We start from the raw sequence: 21,324 nt of genomic DNA, 5'->3' as shown, positions 1-21,324 counted from the left end.
GAATTCTGTTCTAGTACAGTTTAGCTTCCATTTGAAAAGTGTATACATTGCCATTTTTATCACAATATGTACTTACAGAATATATCTATGTTTAAAGGCACATGGCTACTCATTCTCCTGAGAAAACCCACAAGTGTAATTATTGTGAGAAAATGTTTCACCGTAAAGATCATCTGAAGAACCACCTACATACACACGACCCTAATAAAGAGACGTTTAAGTGTGAAGAATGTGGCAAAAACTACAACACTAAGCTTGGGTTTAAGCGTCACTTGGCCTTGCATGCTGCCACGAGCGGTGACCTCACCTGCAAGGTGTGTTTGCAGACCTTTGAGAGCACAGGCGTGCTTCTGGAGCACCTAAAGTCGCATGCAGGCAAGTCGTCTGGAGGCGTGAAAGAGAAGAAGCACCAGTGTGAGCATTGTGACCGCCGGTTCTATACCCGAAAGGATGTCCGCCGGCACATGGTCGTGCACACTGGAAGAAAGGACTTCCTCTGTCAGTATTGTGCACAGAGATTTGGGCGGAAGGATCACCTGACTCGACATATGAAAAAGAGTCACAATCAAGAACTTTTGAAGGTCAAAACAGAACCCGTGGACTTTCTCGATCCATTTACCTGCAATGTTTCTGTGCCTATAAAAGATGAGCTACTTCCAGTCATGTCCTTACCTTCCAGCGAACTATTGTCAAAGCCATTCTCAAATACATTGCAGTTAAACCTCTATAACACTCCGTTTCAGTCCATGCAGAGTTCAGGATCAGCCCACCAAATGATCACAACTTTACCTTTGGGAATGACATGCCCCATAGACATGGATGCTGTTCACCCTTCTCACCACCTTTCTTTCAAATATCCCTTCAGTTCTACCTCATATGCAATTTCTATTCCTGAAAAAGAACAGCCTTTGAAAGGGGAAATTGAGAGTTACCTAATGGAGTTACAAGGCGGTATGCCTTCTTCATCCCAGGATTCCCAAGCCTCGTCTTCTAAACTTGGGTTGGATCCTCAAATCGGACCCCTAGATGACAGCCCGGGGGAACTCTCCTTGTCCAAAAGCTCCATTTCTATTAGTGAGCCCCTCAGCACACCAGCGTTGGATTTCTCCCAGTTGTTTAATTTCATACCATTAAATGGTCCACCTTATAATCCAATATCAGTGGGAAGCCTTGGAATGAGCTATTCCCAAGAGGAAGCGCATTCTTCGGTCTCTCAGCTGCCCCCACAAACACAGGATCTGCAGGATCCAACCAGCACTATAGGTCTTGGGTCTTTACACTCTCTGTCCGCAGCCTTCACCAGTAGTCTAAGCACAAGCACCACCTTGCCACGTTTCCATCAAGCTTTCCAGTAGGATTGGGTGTGGATTTATCACAGAAATATCTATGTAGCCCTGCATTAGATGATCTTTTTTTTTTAGCACCTGCCTTAAGAGAATATAAAAATTTCTGCTTTTGTAGAGTACCAGTTTTCAGTAAGCCAGTACAAAATCAAAATTAGCTTGTTAAACGACCTTCTGAACTGCTTGGCTCAGTTGTGTTTACCTGGGTATTTTGCCCTCATATTTTAAGATCTTTTTGTTCCCACATGGGTGAGCCATTATTAGTAAAGTTTTTCATATTCCCTTTTCACATTACATTTAATTTCTAAAAATTTTACAAGAATAATGGCCCTACAATTTGACATTTGACTCATTTGAAATTTTTGCTACAGAACGAAACTTTTATAAAATTTATATGAAAAAAATAGCTTAATTTTTTTTAACTCTCCAAATTGATCCATAAGCAAGTGTTTCAAATGAAGTAAGAATTCCATTTGGAGCAATAACAGATTTTCTTAGGTATTTCACAATTTCAAGTCAATATAATTTTGAAGACTTATTATCTGGCTAAAATTCTTGTCTTTATGAGCATATACTGAAAAGGCAAACCTAAACACAAAGCATCAGTATTTATAAGGGAAAAAATACTCAGAGGAAAGTAACATGGTATTTAATGTTACTTAATAGTTGAGAATAAATTAGCATACAAGATGTTTTACTACATTTCAATTTCTTTGCCTGCCATCTTCCCATTTAATAACAATAAATCTTCAGAGATAGTATGTAGCTCTCTATACTTTTCCACCATCCACAGCAAAATGCATTAGTCAAGTACAGACAGAAATTTTATATTTGAATGTTGGTCCACAGGTTGTTAGGAATCTAAGATCCAGTGTGGAACTCTAGGGATTGGCTGTGTTTGCCTTAGATTGTGTGATGGATACCTGAGCAGGAGGATAGAAACTTGGAGACCTATTAGGAGGTCTCCTCGTGTCAAGTTTGAAAGCGGGGCTAGTAAAAGCACATTGCTTACACTGCTACTTTCTGAATCCTGTCTATTTTTCTCCCTCAAGGGCCAAAAGTAGAAATCAAACCCAACACCCTGAACCCATGGTATCTTTTTATTCAGTGTTAATCTGTTCTTAAAATTTTAGGATGGTGAACTTCAAGCTAAATATTTTAGGAGACTAATTGAGGAATTATCAGAGTTTTAAGTGACTAAAAATATGTACAGTAAAACCCCACTTTTATAGATTTCTAGGAAATGGGAATATTGCAAGTAAGTTGAATTTGTGGAGTGGGGACAGAGTAAAATAAAACACACAGTATCTTTAATACAAAAATAACAGCCAAGGATATTTTGATCACTAATTAGAGTGGTTATTAGAGGGCTTTCCTCATTTCTACCATAATTTTCTCACAGGTGAAACTACTATAGCTTCCCTAAGTGTCAGTAGAGACATTAACCTAAGAAACATTAAGCGTTTATTACCATCTATTTTAGAGCCCTGTTTGTCAAGGTAGGTTGGAGAGGAGACTTATCAAAGTGAATATATCTCTTTAAGAAGGAAAAGGCAGGGAAATATTTGAGTGCTCACTAGCCCTATAGAAATGCTGTTTTTTTAATAGGGTCGTCCCCTGCAGATGGAGATGTTTACCAAGAATGTCTAAAAATGAGTGCATATTGATGAGTATAATACATTATTTAAAAGATTTGAGGATAGGATAATTTGTGGAGAAATGTAAATTGTAATATTGTATGATGGAGAATTCACCATATATGATGTATGTATGTATATGTATGTATACAAGTATATAGGTATATATATGGCGAAACCTCCATATATTTACACGTATCGCACTTCATAGAATCAAAACTGCTCTCAAGGAACTTTCGCTCCTGGTGTTTGATCATGCTCCTTTTTTTTTTAGTCCTAGGAGCCGTAGTTTTTATACTTAAATATTTAAATTTTATTATGAAAAATTACATTTTATAAAGAAAATTGTGTTCCAAAGGCATTAAAATTATATATATTAATAAGAAAATGCATTTAAATTTTTTTCAAACTCTCCTAAGATTTGGTTAGGAGAATATTTGCTCTGAAAGTAGACATTTAGCTCTGCTTCATTAAGGCTTCCTTTAGTTTCTGTGAAACAGATTGCTTACCTAAATGTTTAGTTGAATGATTAGGGTTCAATATTGCTTTAATCGTTATTAAGTAAAAAGAGAAAATAAATTTGGTGACAGCACAAATATATAGAAAACTTTTTACTTAAAAAAATAGTAAGTATGAAAGATACTGTTTTATTCTGCCTAAAATTTGCTTAACCAGAAGTCAAATTAATGAACTTAGACAGTGGCCTTAGTAGGCTGTATTTCACTGCTAATTAAGGGGGTGGGGTGGGGGAGGGGAGAGTATCAGGATTATATATGTATATGTAATTTTTTAAGTCTGATTCTCACCCTGTGTGGAATTAAATACCCGGAGGCACATCTTTCAGTGCATCAGTGTTTAAAAGTATGGAATCTTAATTTCCATACATACACCTCTTTGCTGCCCCATGGACTTGAAATAACAGTTCAAAATAAGAGTGAACTCAGCTCATTTGCTTTTTAAAATATGACTGTAGTGGTCACTAAACTAAACCCTTTTAAAGAGAATCTCTATTAAAGACGAGGCAGACTTGTATGTTTTAATTGCATAATGTTCTAACAAGGATATAACAGAATTGGCTTTCCCCCACTCTTCGCACCTCCTTAGGAAAAGTTTGTCATTTGTTATGTCATCTCGGTGTACCTGAAAGTGATGGTTGCCAATGCTGTTTTCATTCTCCAGTGGCCAGAATCAATATCCTTGAAATTTCTGGGAGTGCCTTAGCTTGGTAAAAAAGGGAGTATCATTAAATCTATTTTAGTTTAGAATTTGGACCTCAGACAAGATATTGAACCTCATTCAGTTTGAACTTCCACTTTGTGTCTACATTATATCATATGACACAGGGTGTGAGTGTGGAAGACTCGACACTGTAAGCAATATTAACAATTCATGTATACAAATATTAATAGTTATTGGTCACTGTCAAAACTTTTATTTTAAATTCCTATTACCAAGTTCCGTTTTTGTTTTGTTTTTTAATTTCAGTTGCCCTAGCTGATCATGCAACATTCTTTGTGCAACTTTTTAAAGTTTCATCTACTGCTGCTTTCAAGCAATGTATTTTTGTCTATTTGTTGCTTATGCTTTATTATTGTTAAGCATTTGTGGGATATAGTGATATATTGTGTTCATTGGGACAGTAGCGGTTTTTAGAAGCCATATACTGACTGAAACATGAGCCAGAGCTGATTGCTTTATTAAGCTAATAATGAATGTTAATGAGTACATATTTTCAGGATCTAGCGAGCAATACACATATTATAGACCATTTTTAATAAAGCTTGGGCAGCCTCTATATTACACATATAACAAGATATAGCACTTTCAAAATGAATCTAAACCTTTACAGAAACTTTTCTTCTAGGTTATGCCTTTTCTTTTAAGACATAATTTGTTCCAAGTGCCATTAGATGATACATAGTAGGCCTTTAGTATATAATGATTTGTGTACAAAAATGGTAGATGGTATTTTAAACAGGTACGTTTTTACAGTGTTTTCTTATCAATTTGCTATATTGCACAGACTCAGTGTGTCTTTTCATAAGGTTTTACAATGGTTTATTTTTTTACAAGGTTTACGTGTCTCAAAACACACTGTCTTCCCAGTATGTAAGTTAAAATATACCAGTTCACCCAAGTTGCTTCTAGCCTACTGAGATCCATATGAAGTTGGAGGAGATATTTAAAATGTTGAATATTCACCATTAATAATGCAAACTGTTCTCTCTGACAGATGAGTGCCTGACATTGCATTTGTCTTGTTTGTCTCTCAGTGTCAGCTGCCATGTCTTTTACATAGATAATCTATTGTGATTACAATAAAATTGTATTGTATGGTTTTGCTCTATATGGGTGATCCATACAGAGCTCTTTTTTGATCTTGTGAAGTAAGATATGGCTACGTAGGCGCTCTTAGATCGCCTGTAGACCCTTCGGGAATGTTACCAACCTTCTGAGGATGGAGGGCACTGTCTTTTGATATGTTCTGTAGCTCAAGAAATGACACCAAACTATTGCTAATGTATAAAACCCTCTGTTGTATAAGCTTCGGTGGTACAGATGAACCAGGATGAATGTCTATCTTCTCATAAGCACTCCTTCAATGTCGTGTTGGATCATGCTGCTAATGTAACTTGGGATACAACTCTTCATGGTGCCACAATCTTCTCTGTCTTGTTCAGTTGTATTTTTTTAATGCATAGATAAAGGACTGCATTATGTGTAAAGGTGTACAATATATTTTTATACTGTGACTTAATTTGTCATTAACAATCTTTTACATCACCACAATGTATTCATGTACACTTCCAAAAGGAAACCTTGGATGCGCAAATGTTACCAGAACAAACCCAGCTTTTGTCGAGCAGATGACTAGCTTCAAGCGGAAGCGGGCTCTGAGATGGTGTGGAGTGAAGAACATGCTGTGTGTCACTAACAGCCCTTTGAATTCAACAAAAACTGGGAGCGGATTAGGAAATGTTTGCAGCGTGCTTGAATATAAGCTGGACTGCTGAAATTGTATTTTTAGCTAATAAAGAAGTGTTTGAACTAGTACTCTAAAACTGTTCTAATGATAATGTTTTGAGTCCAAATAGAAAAGGAAAAAGTATGCATTCCAGGCTGAATTTAGTATATTTTATTGCATTTAAATTAGCTGTTCTGTGATATTGGGAAATCCAGTGGCTTATCATGTACGTCATGTATTTAAAATGTATTTACAAACTACTGTTGTATTTGTATAAAATACAGACAAAGATCCTATTTTGTGTGTGTATAAACTCTGTAAAATAGCAATCGCATTTTGAAATTGCAGTGATATTCAACATTTTAACCATTCACATTCCAAAGAAGGCAACTATTTATTGTCCAGATACCCAGCTATAAAATACTAACTTGCTGCTAATTAAACAATAGTACTGCAGCTTCTGTGGCCTACAGTATTATGTTTGCTGTAAGAAAATGTGTGAATTCCACAAAAATATATGAATAAAATTATAGAATGGCTTTAGATAATACAGATATTACTGAAATAGATGATGATTTTCTATTTGGGTTAACATTTTCTCCACATCAAATTTTAATTATATTCTCATTTGATAGATACAAGATTTCAGTAGCTGGCTCTAGGACAATTGCTAATTGTTGAAACGTAAAGTTCTAGGTTTATTTTTAAACTTTTGTAATTTTGAGGGAGGGAGAGAAATGTAAATTAGTCAAAAGATAATGCAGGAAAACTTTAATCCAGGCAAGCGCAGAGTTCAAAAGTTTAACAGTATCTGATGTGTGTGAGGCCATACCTGCCGTTAGCATTCACTTAACACTCTGTCCTACAAGGTATTCTTTGGAAGCTCCCCTTCGTCTGTTGACCTGACACTTTGCTGAAGAATGCTCTCTTGACAGTTCATAAGGATCCAAAAAGCTGCATACCGTTTCCTTTCATTCACAAGCCATCAGCTAGTCACAAAACTTCCGGAACAGGAAACCACCTGTAGAAATAATTTTCGGTGGAGCTCAGCCTCTCCCTGAGTATAGAGGAAGACGCCTCCCTTGCCTTTGGTCCTACTGCAAGGCTTTCCGAAGTCCAAAGGGTAAAGGGTTCTCATCATGATACTAGTTTCAGCAGTTCTCTCGTGTTTTCCCATGTTTCGGTATTTAATTTTTAGTCTAACATTTTTATTTAATTGCTTGCATTTTAAAGTATTTCAATAACTGTTTACAGGAGAACAATGCTTTGTACGGGGCCTAAGAGTATGTTGTTAGGGACTGTCAAGTCAGTTCTGACTCACAGGGACCCTATGACCGCAGAACAAACACTGCCTAGTCCTGCACCAGCCTGATGCTTTTTATGCTGGTACCCACCGTTCCCCATGTTTCATCCCCTCTTCTTAGAAAAGTAATCAGAAACCTCGTTGGGCTTATTGTATCATAGACTAATTGGGCCAAGAAACTTTTATGTAGTGTCACTGTTCAAAGTGATGGTTTATTAAGGAGAGGAAACGTGTAGTCTGGCTGTGGAGAACTTGACTTCTCTGTCATCATTAGTGGAGCAGTTATTCATCAGGCACTCAAGCCAAAGGTCATGGGTTTGTGCTAAATCCTGGGAGTGCTCTATAAAGAAGTCAGTCCCATAGAAAGGAGAAAAATTGTTTCTAATCAAGTATCAGAGTAAAAATGGCAGTACCATGGTAACGAGGAAAGCCAAAGTACTGCGTTAAGCCATCCTTGTGGAGCTCTCTTCTGTACGGACCACTAAGATTTCTGTACTGAAGATTTTGATTCTTGCTTTGGTTCCGTTATCATGAGTTATAGGACCCAGCTTTACACCTGAAAGGGAGGGGAGGCACTCTTCTCTCTGATACTGCACTCTCAGTCAGAGACCCGACCCCCCAGATCCCGACGGCTTTAGAAATTCAATAGGGTAGGGTGGGGTGGGCAGTGTATAATGGAGACTGTGTCCATTAAGGAATTTTCTGTACCAATTTTGTCTGCCATGACTACAGATGAAAATAGGTACCCCCTAATAAGTTTTCCCTGAAAAATGTACGCAGGTAAACCTCGCTTTTACTCAATAAGTGCAAGCTTAAATGTAGACTAACATTATAACTGTGCAGTGGCGACTTTATAAATTGAATCTCTTTTGGAAGAAAAAAAAAGCAATTAAGGCCCTCTTTTTTTATTTTGAGGATACGAGTAGGAGGTGTAATAAGGCTTGAAAGTTTCCTGTCTTAAGATATTAGAATGATTGGAAAGCATTGTCTTCTGGTTTATTGTTTTTCATTAGCAAGCTTTTTGTGTTTTTTAATGGACTCTTTCAAAGTGTGTTGCCAGAGTAGATGGTGATGGTGATCATTAAGATCTGTCATGTCTGACTCATATTAGCCTTATATACAGCAGAATGAAACATGGCTCAGTTCACCATCCTCACAATTGTGGCCCTTTGTTGGAACCACTACGTCAATCCATGTGGTGGAGGGCATTTCTCTTTTTCACTGACTCTCTACTACGAAAAGGTGCTCCCCCTGCCAAAAAAAAAAAAGGAATTTTTTTAACGCTATGTATTTTAATTTTTTTACAAAATAACGTTATAACCTTCAGAGTACAATGTAATTTAATACATTTGTCAAATCTGCGATTTCATTCTTGCAAACATTTTTCAAACTATCTGTTTAGATAGCTGACCTCCCTTTGTTTTCTTCTTCACCTCTTCTATGTCATCAAATTGTCATCCTTTCATGTCCCTCTTCAAGGAAACAAGAAGTCACATGGAGCAGTCAGGTGAGTCTAATGTGAGGCGAGAGGCATGCTGGTTTTTGCCTAAAACTGGCACATTGAAATGGCTGAGTGAGCACGTGCATTGTCCTGGTGGCAAAACCAGTCCCCTATCTGTCACAAATCAGGCCTTTTTTGTCACACACTGTTACACTATCTTTTCAGAACCTCTAAAGAGAAAGCTTGATTAACAAACTGACCTGATAAAATGAACTCCAAGTGCACTGCAAGTCATTTTTTAAATCGTTTTAGTAGGGGCTAATACAACTCATCACAATCCATATATACATCAATTGTTTAAAGTTGTACATTCATTGCCCTCATCATTCTCAAAATATGTGCTCTTCACTTAAGCCCCTGGCATCCACTCCTCATTTTTCCCCTCCTTCTCCACTCCCCTCTCCCTCATGAATCCTTGATAATTTATCAATTATTTTGTCATATCTTTCCCTGTTTGATGTCTCCCTTCACTTACTTTTCTGTTGTCTGTCCCCCAGGGAGGAGGTCACATGTAGATGCTTGTAATTGGGTCCCCCTTTCCAACCAAGTAGACATTTTTTATCTGTTCAGGAAGTTGACATCCTGAATGAGGTTTTTCATCAATCAACGTTTTACCTATTTTTGAAACAAGAAAACCACTTGTGCTCTTAAATTTTTCTGGTAGCCTTGCCCTTGTAAGCTATGTTCTACATCACAGCAGTTTCTGTGGCATTTTTCCTGAGCAGGGAACAAAATTTCACATCCCCATGCTGTAGTCTTAAACCACCCATTACGAAAAATGAAGTTCTAGTAAAACTTTTTAAGGAAAAATTCACTGTGACCAGAGAGAACCTTCCCAGGCGACACCACCGGGTGTGCTGAGTTCATAGATGCTCACCGCGTGGGGAAAGGTGCATACTTGAAAGCGCCACCCAGCAGAGCATTCTGTTTGGTGTCTCAGGTACCCCTCGTACCAAGTCTGGTGTGCTTTTTCAGAGACTGGAGACAAGTCTAGGGGATGAGACCTTGTCATCCTCACTTGTTAGGAGCATTTTAACAGTTTATTTGGTATACAGTTCACACATCCACAAGACTTGTACCATTCTTTTTAGAACATTTTCTTCATTTTACTCATGAGTATTTGATCCCCATCCCCCCCCCCAAACCTCCCCAAGGAACCATAAATCTAGTTACTGCCTATAAATTTATCTATCCTGGATTTCTTTTTTTTAATCATTTTATTGGGAGCTCACACAACTGCTATCAGAATCCATACATACATCAATTTACAAAGCACATTTGTACATTCGCTACCCTCATCATTCTCAAAACCTCTGCTCTCCTCTTAAGCCCCTGGCATCAGCTCCTCATTTTTTCCCATCTATCCTGGATTTCATATACAGAAAGGAAAAAAAACTACAATAGAAAAGAAAGCAAAAATATTAAAAAGTAAAACAAGATCATAAGATCAAATGATAAGGTGCTAACTAATGTTTAACTTAACTGCATCTGAAAAAATCCACTTCCCAATTCATTCTGCGTGGTAAGCTGTGCACATCCTTGGTCCATGGTCAGAGGAGCTTCTCCAGGGCTTTGATCCACATGTAGATCCCCTTCACTTTAAAAACAAAAACAGAAACAGCTTTAAAATGGGTCAAAAGGAGGCCAAATGATAAAATACTACATTTTGACCTAACTGCTACAATCAAAATTTTGTAGAGCTCAGGCAGAGTGGAGTCACTGGAGGCTGAACCCATACGTGGTCCCTGCAAATGGATTCTGGGCTTCCACTGTCATCCATAGCCTTCTGAAAACCAGATGCTCAGAATTGAAATGCTGATACTGCTCCATCTTTTAGATTTAGATTATATTTACAAGCCTTGGATCACAGGATAGTGTGCTGCTGTGTGGACAGAATTGATGGCTGAATAGCATTTCATAAGCAAATTCCTGTAACTAGATTTTCATGTTCTAGGAATGTTCGTTGTGTAAATAGGTCAATAACTTAAATCATACCCGTAGAATTTAGGGTATGTCAGGGTTTCTTATTCCAGGCCTGATGATGATCAGTGGCTGTAACAAATATGAAGGTAAGTCGAAACATTTTGCTACACAAAGTCATAGGAACATTTATTTTAAAATATCAAAATTTCCTCCATCTTGGTGGAAATAATACTTCTGAAAGTAATGTATCCCTTCCCTGAAGAATTCTATGCTCTTTGGTTGACAGGATGTAAAATAGCAGTTTGGGCATCTTTGGAGGACCCAAATCATGTCCCTTTTAAATGTTCTTGGAGTTTTAGGAACAAAAGTCCAAAGGGCCAAGATCAAGGCATAGCGTTGATGGGTTGAGACTCTCAAAGGAAGTTCTCATAGGACAGTCCTTGCTTGTGAAGGGGTGTATAGAGACAGGGGAAACCTTTGGTGTAAATTTCCTGACTGTTGTCTCATCGATGTAGTTTTCAATTTTCTGGAAACTACTTTCTATTAAGTCCCCATGATCATCCTGTGTGGGAATCCTAATAAACTGTCTCAGTAAACACCTCAAGTGACCTCTCTACCTTGAGTTTAACTAGCCCAGTAGGACCCCCTCCCTCCAGTGAAACCACTGTTAGGATTAGACCTTTGTTGTGTTGTGTTTGTTTGTATTAAGGCACCTTAACAAGATTAAGACAGGCATTACTGAGAGAAGTTGTCTGCAACCATTGGCTGACCACAGAAACCTGTTTTGGAATAAGCCCATGCATGTATGAACTGGAACTCTAGCCACCATACATTTTAATGTACTTCAATAAACAAAAGCATCTTGAGGTCTTTTTTTAAAGACAAGGCAGATGAGTTAAACTCTCCCTAGTGCTCTAAGCTGCATCATAACCTTTTCCAGTGGCAAAGTGCTACTTACTATTTTATTTTTACATGCATATTTTATATATTTACATATGCATTCTTAAATGCTAGTCATATTGAGGGAGCTTCAATTTCATATTAGTCGGTGATTCTAAGGTTGTTGAAAATACCCTTTCACTCCTAAAGTCCACAAATTGCCATCTCTTCCTCATTCTATCATTTTCATAGTGAGTTGCTGATCCTTTTAATAGTCCTGTATGTGTGCATCAGTTTGCCTTTAGACATCCTTTCCTCTATTCCTCTGATAATGTTTGCTGCTTCTCCTTTGTCATTCCTGTTCCCAATGAATTCCGCATGCCAAAACTCTGCCCAGCTTCTAGCCCTGATCTGCAGAGAGAGGCTGAGAGCCTTCTACACAGAGCCTTTTCCGTTCTCTGGTCTAGCCTACTGAAAATAATTTCATATTTTTCTGAACATTTGTTACAGATTATTTTATTAGATCTCAGGGAGATCTTATATTAGTGGCTCTCAGGGAGGGCAGAAGTGTATCTACACAATTCTACTCAATAGTAGGAAGCATTTGTTGAGTGAAAGGCAAAGACAGAAGATCTTCCCTAAAAGACTTTCTTGGCCACCTTAATATTTTAGAACACATTAAAGAAAAATACTCTGAAAATTTAGCCCTAATATTTTTATAAATAGTACTTTTAAAATAGTTTTATTGGCATATTATTCATATATACAATTCAATATTTCAGTCATATTAAGAAGAGTTGTGCATGTAAATAATGCTTTCTACAGTTTTTAATCATGTGATCATGATTAACATTTTCCATATCAAAGGGAATAGTTTCTACAATGCTACACTATTTCTCTTAAAGTAAATCACTATGTTTTCTCAATATTCAATTGCTCTTATATATAAAGCTCTTTATTGTACAAAAAGAAAAGTAAATCACTAAATGTTTTCACGCTAGTGGGTCAAACCGGAGAACCATTGAGAATTCTAACTCTTGTAACTACACTTCAAGGTCTATTCCCAAGTCTGTAGCTCTGTTCAAATTTCTAGAAGTTGAGTAAGCATTTATGTATAAGCAGATGGGGTCAACATGAACAGGAATTGATAGCAACTAACACCATCAAGTAAGATAAATAAGACTTCCATAGATAGATAGATAGATACATAGATACATAGATACATAGATACATAGATAGATAGATAAATTCTCATGACATCATAATTTTGAAATCACCTCAGATCTTATTTAAATAGTAGTTTGATTTTTCTCTTTAGCTAGTAGGCAATTGAAAAATCAGTCATTTGCACCAACACTGGCAAGGGAAGTTAATTTGTTCTTTTAAAATGTTCAAATTAAGTTTCAACCTGCAATAGGCCTTTGAAAGCATCCTTTTTGCCAAAGAGCCCTAGGACATGGGCGCTGCTGCTCACGGCCACACAGCTAACGCCAGTGCTCAGGTTTCCTGATACAATCCTGGGTTCTTTCTATGACCAGATGTTTCAAGTTTTACCAACAGAGCTAACCCTATTTGAAAAGAGTGACACAATGTAGTGTGACCAGTTATAAGCAGAGATGTCTTTAAAGTCTCATGTTTTACCATAAAAATTCAAATTCTGGGAAGATAATGAAAAGCATATGACTTCCTTGCCAGTATTATTACGGTTGAGGAGTATAACTTCCTAGAAAGCAATGGCATTTAAATGCACATGGTTTAATTCCAGGATCTATACCTTATACCATCAAAGAGGAGCCAATATCCAAACATATCAGGAGGAGAGGAAGTAGAGGTTAAACCGTGGGAAGGCAGCACTCCAAAAATAACAAATTTTCTAAGATATGAGATCACAGACATTTCAACACTATCTTAAAATTAATATATAAATAGTTCCAACACTTGGTGGAAAACATGGACAACAAGAATATTAGGTACAATCACACTTAACCTAGCAGCCAAATATATGGAATAAAACAGTAAGGTGAAATACAAGAAGTATTTGGTTAGGCACAATCTCATTAAGAAAATTTGGGGAATCACAAAGACAGGAAAAATATATAGATGCCAGATACCTACAATTTGAAAGGGAAAACAGAACCAACATCAGACTCCCCTGCAACACTGAATGATAGAAATCAGTGAAGTTATATCCTACCAGGTTGTCAAATAGTTATTCAAGCAAAGGATGGTTTCCAATAAAGAGCATAGGATTTTATGCTCTTTCCACTTAAAAAATTACAAATAACTCGGACAAGCAAAAATTCAATCAACATGGAAATCTCAGGAAAAGAAGATAGGAACGGATTAACAATGATGTTGATAACACATGGTTAAAGCTAAATTATTAATTCCCTAGTGAATTCAGATTTTTTTTAAAGAGATGAATTTTTGAATAATGCAACTTTTCTCAAATGTTTGGTACCCATTAAAGTGACTAAGGCTTATGCTGTGTTTCTGATATGTGAAAACAAGAAAAATACATGTAAACTCTTTGGAGACAGCATATGAAGCCATATACTAAGGTACTATAGAGTACAAGTTTAAAATCTAGTTTGGTTGAGAACAAATTAGAGCAAGAACATGTTAGTAAAGCTTTTTAACAAATTTTAAGAAACCTAAACCAAAAAAATAACTCATTGCCATCAAGTCATCTATGACTTACAGTGACCCTATAGGGCAAGGTAGAATTGCCCCAGTAGGTTTCAGATTGTTAACTCTACAGGAGTAGAAAGCTTTGTCTTTCTCACCTGAAGAGGCCCCCAAATTATTGCTGCTAGTCCAGAAAAGGAAGGGGTAATACTAGTCAAAAGTGAACACTAAAATTCATATTTGGAACTCAGAACAGTTCCTATTTGAGGCAAGTATGAGTTCATGCCCCTGCCCAGGATTCTGACAAACAGTATCCACTCAAATGGGGCCCTACTCCGTATCAAGCATCGTTGTGAGGGCTGGTGACCCAGCATTAAACAAAACAAAGTTCCTACTCCGCACGGAGCTTGCTTTCTATTGGAATGAGTTCCCAAGAAGTGAAAGTGAACAGTTTCACTCATCCTGGTCAAAATGTTTTTAACATACTCAGAATTTGTGCCAAAAAAGTATGCTTCTTCGCTTCTAGCATATGGGTTGGCTCATAAACGCAGACAGATACATCCAGCAATCCCCGCTGCTTGCTTCTCCCCCCATCAGCAGATATTTCACTAATCCCCTGAAAAGGAATCACCAGAAATTCAAGCTAACTTTTAAGAGTATGTGCCAGAGGGGTATCACTGCTAATGTCAGCTGGGCAATGGCTGGAAGCAGCTGATAGCATATTCTGAGCAAATGTGTGAGAAGCTGGACTATATGAAGAAGAGTGTGGCATCTGAATTGGAAGAAGGCTCATTAACAACCTGAGTAAGCCACCTGGCTTACTGAAAGTGAGGAAGACTTGGAGCACTGCTGATGAAAATGCAGCCTTCATTATGAATTACAGCTCAATGGAAAGAAAACCCAAATCCTCACAACTGGAGAGGAGCTCTGGTGGCATCATTGTGACACATTTGGTTGATGACCACAAGACAAGGTCAGCAGTTTGAACCCATCAGAGCCACTCCTTGGGAGAAATTCAGGACTTTTTACTTCCATAAACAGTGATCGTCTAAGAAATCCAGAGGCAGTTCTACCCTGTCCTGTAAGGGTCGCCACAGAGTCCCACAGTGACCTATAGAGTCAACATTGACGTAATAGCAATGAGTTGGTTTGGATTTGGAGTAATAGGTGATAACATGATATAGAAAAAGAACTGAAGTTAAGGATTTCATTTTATTTAGATGCACAACACTCATAGCAGTGGTCAAGAATTCAAACGACATGTTACATTGGGCAAATCTGCTGCACAAGGCCTCTTGAAAGTGTTGAAGAGCAAGGTTGTCCCTTTGAAGAGTAAGGTGCAGCTGACCCAAGCCATAGTATTTCCAATCATCTCATATGTATATGAAAGTTAGACAATAAGGAAGGCTGAAGAATTGATGCATTTGAATGATGGTGTTGGTGAAGAATATTGAAAATACCATGAACTTCCATAAGAACAAATCTGTCTTAGAATAAGTAAAGCCAAAATGATCTTCAGAAGCAAAAATGGCAAGACCATCTCATGTACTTTGGACATATCAAGAGAGACTAGTCCTTAGAAAAGGACATATTTTGTAAAGTGGAGGGTCAGTGAAAAAAAGGAAATCTATCAAGCAGACGGATTGACATAGTGGCTGCAATAATGGGCTCCAATGTAACAATTGTGAGGATGTCACATGACCTACAAGACCCAATGGTTAAGGGGACTGCACTCTTGAGGAAAACTGGGGAATGAGCTATAAAGCTATATCCTTCCCCCACTTCTCCATCCCCTAGTTGCTTCTGTCCCTTAAAGCCTTACTGCCTAGATAGATCCCCATGCCCTAGCAAAAAGACCTTGATTCAAATTCCTGAACTGTTGTTGTATTAGTCCAGGTAGACCAGAGAAACAAATTCATTGCAAGAGAGAATTTTATATCAAGAAGTAATTATGCATCAGTAAAATACCCCAGCCCAGTTCTGATCAAGTCCATAGTTCAATATTAGCCCATATGTCCGATATAAGCCCATGAATTCATCTTCAGATTCATGCAGCACATGCAATGATGCCAAATGCAAGAAAATCACAGGCCAGTGCATGGAAAGTTTTATGGATCCAATGGCAGTGGACACATCTCCAGGGCTCTGGCTGCCATCACCGTGGCTCCAACATGGCTTGTCAACCGGAAAGTGTTGACAGAGAGAAAGAGTCCAGAAAAAGACTTTCCTGCCTCCAGGGAGGAAAAGAAATCCCAGAAACCTCATAAGATAGCCATGCCCTTGGAACAAAAAGCATATCATTGAAAATGTGGGTGAGTGTAGAGTGGAGACTCGAGGCCCATTGGTAGCCAACCAGACACCCCTTACTGAAGGGTTGTGGGGAGGAGATGAACCAGTCAGGGTGCAGGGTAGCAACGATGAAACATAATTTTCCTCTAGTTCTTAAATGCTTCCTCCCCCCCGCCCCCCAACTATCATGATCCCAATTCTACCTTACAAATCTGGCTAGACCAGAGGATGTACACTGGTACAGATAGGAACTGGAAACAGGGAATCCAGGACAGATGACTCCTTCAGGACCAGTAGTGAAAGTGGCAATACTAGGAGGGTGGAGGGAGGGTGCGGTAGAAAGGGGGAACCGATTACAGGCATCTAAATATAACCTTCTCCCTGGGGGGCGGACAACAGAAAAGTGGGAGAAGGGAGACGTCGGACAGTGTAAAAATATGACAAAATATAAATTATCAAGGGTTCATGAGGGAGGCGGGGTAGGGAGGGGAAAAATGGGAAGCTGATGTCAGGGGCTTAAGTGGAGAGCAAATGTTTTGAGAATGATGATGGTAACGAATGTACAAATGTGCTTTACACAATTGATGCATGTATGGAGTGTGATAAGAGTTGTATGAGCCCCCAATAAAATGATTACAAAAAAAATGAGATGGCCATGCCTAGAAGGAGGAATCACCAGGCTGTGACCTGATTGACAGGCTAGATTCCACCCCTTCATTCTTTTATCAAGTTGACATGAAATTGTGTAACTAACACAGACTACCCCTTGTCAACTTGACATCTTTACACAACTTTTTAGCCATACATAAAGTCATATCATAACAGGATAAAATTAAAATGCATACTATTCAATGTGTGCCAACCTGATTTAAACATAATATTCCATAAGTGAAAAAAACAATATTCTATGCCTAACAATTGCAGTTAAGTGAACACCTACACCAAAATCCTATGAAAACATTCTCCCACCTATGAAAATTTGTAAACCAGCCACTTCATGCTGTGGGGTCCTGGTTTACAACTGCCAGCACCAGCACCATGGCAAGCTATATAAAACCAAAGTCTGGAGTAGGCTTAAGCTCTAATTTCAGACTCTTGGACACTGAGGTAATTCAGTCAGAGAAGGCATCATCTGTCCCAGACTGACCAGTAGGGTACAGTGACCAACCCAACTCCCCCCCCCCCCCAATTGACCAGTCAAGAAAATATGCGCGAAACTGCTTGCCAACCACCACTGGACAATGCTGATGCCAGAAGGTTTCTCCAATAAATGAATAAATGTAAAGAACAGCAACACTGGGCTGCTCCTGGTCCCTGGCCCCATAAATGCCCAGGGAACAAAGAACTTGGGGCTGATTTCCTTTTGGATGCTGGGTTCCCGCTGTGCTGGGCAGTGGAAGGAGGGAATCCCTAGCTCTAGCTAGGAAAATAAACTCCTTTTGCTGCTTTTGCATCTCAACTGCTTGTAATTCTTCCGTGTGCCCGCCCAAGGTGAGCTAACGTTCCCTTCCCCAATCCAACACCTTGAACTAAATCATGGACTTCAGACCAGCCAACCCACTCTCGTCTTCTCTGGTCCCTGTGAATCAGGTCCACGGGTGTCAGTGAACAGATTCAACCTGTCTCTTTATTGCTGCATCTCTCCCACTTCCACTCAACAAGTGGATCCAGGCAGTCACCTAGCAAGCATTTCAGGCTGCCTGCAGGTTCTCCTTTAATGTTCAGTCCTAGAGAGGAGAGTTCCTTGGCTCCAGATTTTTCCAACTTTGGGCACAAACCACCAATTCAAAATTTTAAAAGCCAAAGGGTTCCTATTTTCTCCTTCAGTCTGTCAACAGCCCTCTAGGCAATTTTCTTCTTCCAAGGCAAATGTCCTGAGTATTCCAAAGCACTGGGTGGGGTTTATCTTTTCAGAGCCGCCTTTGCAGGCTTTTCCTACACCCATTTAAAGATCCAATGGCTGAAATATTTTTGTACTTTGCAATCATCATTTGGATTTAATATAATTTAGAGAAACAAATGATGACAGGTCAAGAAACAGAACCAAGGCCAGAGTCAGGGATAACAGGAACAAAAAGTGGCCAAAGCACCCACTAGAAAAGAAACTATGGGAAATCATGACACGTGCATGGAAATTAGTAACCCAGGAATGTAAAAATTTTAGAAATTTTCCTGACATAAAAGAATTTACATGTACTGAATCACCAAATTTTTTTTAATTCCACAAATCCTTCTAAATGCCACTTTCCCTCCAAAACAGTACCATCATTATACAGTTACTTTTTTCTTAATAGTTGGTGCAGTTGTACGTTTTATTTGTATTTATTTGCTAAATTTATATTTATGCATGTTTATTTTTTCCAAATAGATATCGCTGACTTCATAATGTCACTTTCATCATTGTTGTTGGGCACTGTCCATTCCATTCTGACTTAATAGCATCCTCATGGGACACAGAATTATGGAAGCAGTCCTCCATAAAGCCAAAAACACTGAGCTCATCAAGATCCAGTTGATTTTGACACAAGGTCTCCTAGGTTGTATTTGTTAGGGAAGCAGACTACTAGGACTTTCTCCCACAAAACTGCTGGGTGAGTTCAAGCAACCAGCTTTTCTGATCTTTAAATATCCAAGCAATTTTGAAGTATAGAAAGGATTAATACTATTTGTGGAAGTTCCCACTAAATGCATTTAATGTATAAGTATTAATGTGTTCTCCATGTAAACATTACTAAGACAATGTATTCACCAATAACTATTACTTGTATGTAGTATACTAGCATTAAACAGTGCTAACAAATATGTTTAATGTATTTCCATAAACGTGCAGTGAGACTGCTATGATGGGCAATCTTCCTGTCCAGTTCATGACCGCTGTAAACAATGCTTTCGTTAGCATCTCTGATAGGATTTCCTTGCTAATACATTTGAAAGAGTCAACTTGGCTGCTCTAGAGTTCTCAGTAGTTTGACAGCAATCCCCTGTGATGGCATCTAACGTAATATAATAAAGTCTAGAATGTGATCTGGCATAATGTAAGCAACTCTCTGGAAGAGCCAGCAGTTCTGGTGAAGTGTGACCCCCTAGATCAGGCCACAGCCCTGATGCAATTGAAAGTCTCCTTCAAGGGATGGTCTACTGCCATTTAAACTGCCTATGGAAAGGCTTGTCACTTTTGCTGGGTCAGCATCATGCATCTGGTTCAACAGCCTCTGGTTCATTGGACTTGGCCAACAACTTTCCATTTTGCCTGTGACCTCGGGAGCCATCCACAGACTGAAGGTTTGAATTCATGTGACAGTGCATCCTCCAGCCTGTGATCTCTGTGCTTCATTTTCTTGCTTCCTAGATTGTTCGCTTCTACAGCTAAATGAGTCAGGAGAAGCCTCTAGCTTAACATCTGCCCCATAGACTTGAACCACACTGCACTTAACCAATGTATACAATTGTGTGAACTACTTTATTGACATAAATATCTATGTATACACACATAAGTTTCACTGATTTTGCTTCTCTACGGGGCTTCTTAAACTGGTTCCCGACCCCATTTGAAATTGAGTTACCTGAAGGTGAGGGTGGCAGAAAATTTGGCAACAGTAAAAGGTTTCTGAACCCGCAACCACCAAAAAGTACTTCAAAATCATGAATCTGAAGTGATTCTAGCAGTGTCTGCCTGTGTTGCATAGCACGGTGTAACCGCAGCATTGGTTCTGAACACTCTCCATGAATTAAAAAATATCACCAGGATAAGATAAAAATAATAATTTATAAACTATTAAGGGGAAAGGGGGGAGCAGGAAGGGAGGGGGAGGGAACAAAAGGAAAATGAGCTGATTCCAGGAACCCAAGTGGAAGGCAAATTTTGAGAATGACGAGGGCAACGAATGTATAAGGGTGCTTTACTCAATTGATGTATGTATGGATTGTGATAAGAGTTTGTATGAGCCCCAATAAAAAGATTTATTAAATTAAAAATATATATATCACCAGGTAGAATTTGTGCTTTGCAATACTATCAAAATCATTACTTCATTATAAGTGGTGTTTCATTTCTTATTTTTTAACCCTATATATCCAGGGCCGAGCAAAAATTTCAGAGGTAAGAGCAGGTAGAAAGTGGGAAAAGTTTAAGAAGCACTGTGTGTGTGTGTCAGAGTTGACGTGACAACCACAGGTGATGGGAACTACAGGTGGAAATGAAAATTAACAAGTTAAATGTAAAGCTTAAAGTTTGGGACAGATCTCTTGACTAATGATAGGTGTTGTCGTGACTCAGAGGAGCACATATGTGCTCAACACAAAGGCTGCAGGAAAGTCATGAATGGAACGCATGTGAGCGCTGCCAGAAATGCCTCAGCTTCAGTGCACATTGGATTTTGAATGACTCTTTGGTCATTGTGTGCTTAAAACTTACTGTTGCTAAGTTTTTCGCCAGCTCGTCATTCAGTTACACAACTCCATGTGGGGTCACGCCATATTTTATTTTTTTATTTGTTAAGAAATAAAGTCAAGGAAGCAAGTAGACAAAATAAGTTAAAGGTCAACTAGTGAAATAAACAAAATTAGAGAAAATAAATCCAAAACTAAAGGGAAAAAAGAAACATTATGAAGAGAGCAAAGCAAATTATATAAGACTAGTACATCCAATCTGTGGGATTTGAAGTTTTGTTGGTTTTTTTTAATGGGAGAGTTTCTCAGAAAAATATCAAGACCAGTGAGGGGCAACAAATGGTAATGAACCAGTTACCTTAGATAAGGGTAAGAATTTATTTTAAGACATTATGTTAAAATATAATGACTATATGGAGAAAACTCAAAGCTGAATTCCATATAAACTTGCAAGATCCTGTATTCCT

General features: G+C 38.4%; 1 protein-coding gene across 2 annotated transcripts in view; it reads left to right on the top strand.

The window, feature by feature from the left end:
- The window catches only part of PLAG1 (PLAG1 zinc finger), a 64,619-nt gene extending 58,226 nt beyond the window's left edge, over positions 1 to 6,393 (top strand). The window contains exon 3 of one of the 2 annotated variants that reach the window (XM_075549686.1): positions 98 to 6,393. In XM_075549686.1, coding sequence (XP_075405801.1) covers positions 102 to 1,355 — 1,254 coding nt within the window. In that variant the 5' untranslated portion in view covers positions 98 to 101 and the 3' untranslated portion in view covers positions 1,356 to 6,393. The remainder of the gene's footprint in view (positions 1 to 97) is intronic. The other variant, XM_075549685.1, reaches the window with a different exon arrangement.
- The last annotated feature ends 14,931 nt before the right edge of the window (positions 6,394 to 21,324 follow it).

This window comes from Tenrec ecaudatus, chromosome 5 (genome assembly GCF_050624435.1).
Source record: "Tenrec ecaudatus isolate mTenEca1 chromosome 5, mTenEca1.hap1, whole genome shotgun sequence".
Classification (NCBI taxonomy): Eukaryota; Metazoa; Chordata; class Mammalia; order Afrosoricida; family Tenrecidae; genus Tenrec; species Tenrec ecaudatus.
The sequence above is the reverse complement of the archived record's forward strand: the minus strand, read 5'-3'. Positions and strand labels throughout refer to the sequence as shown.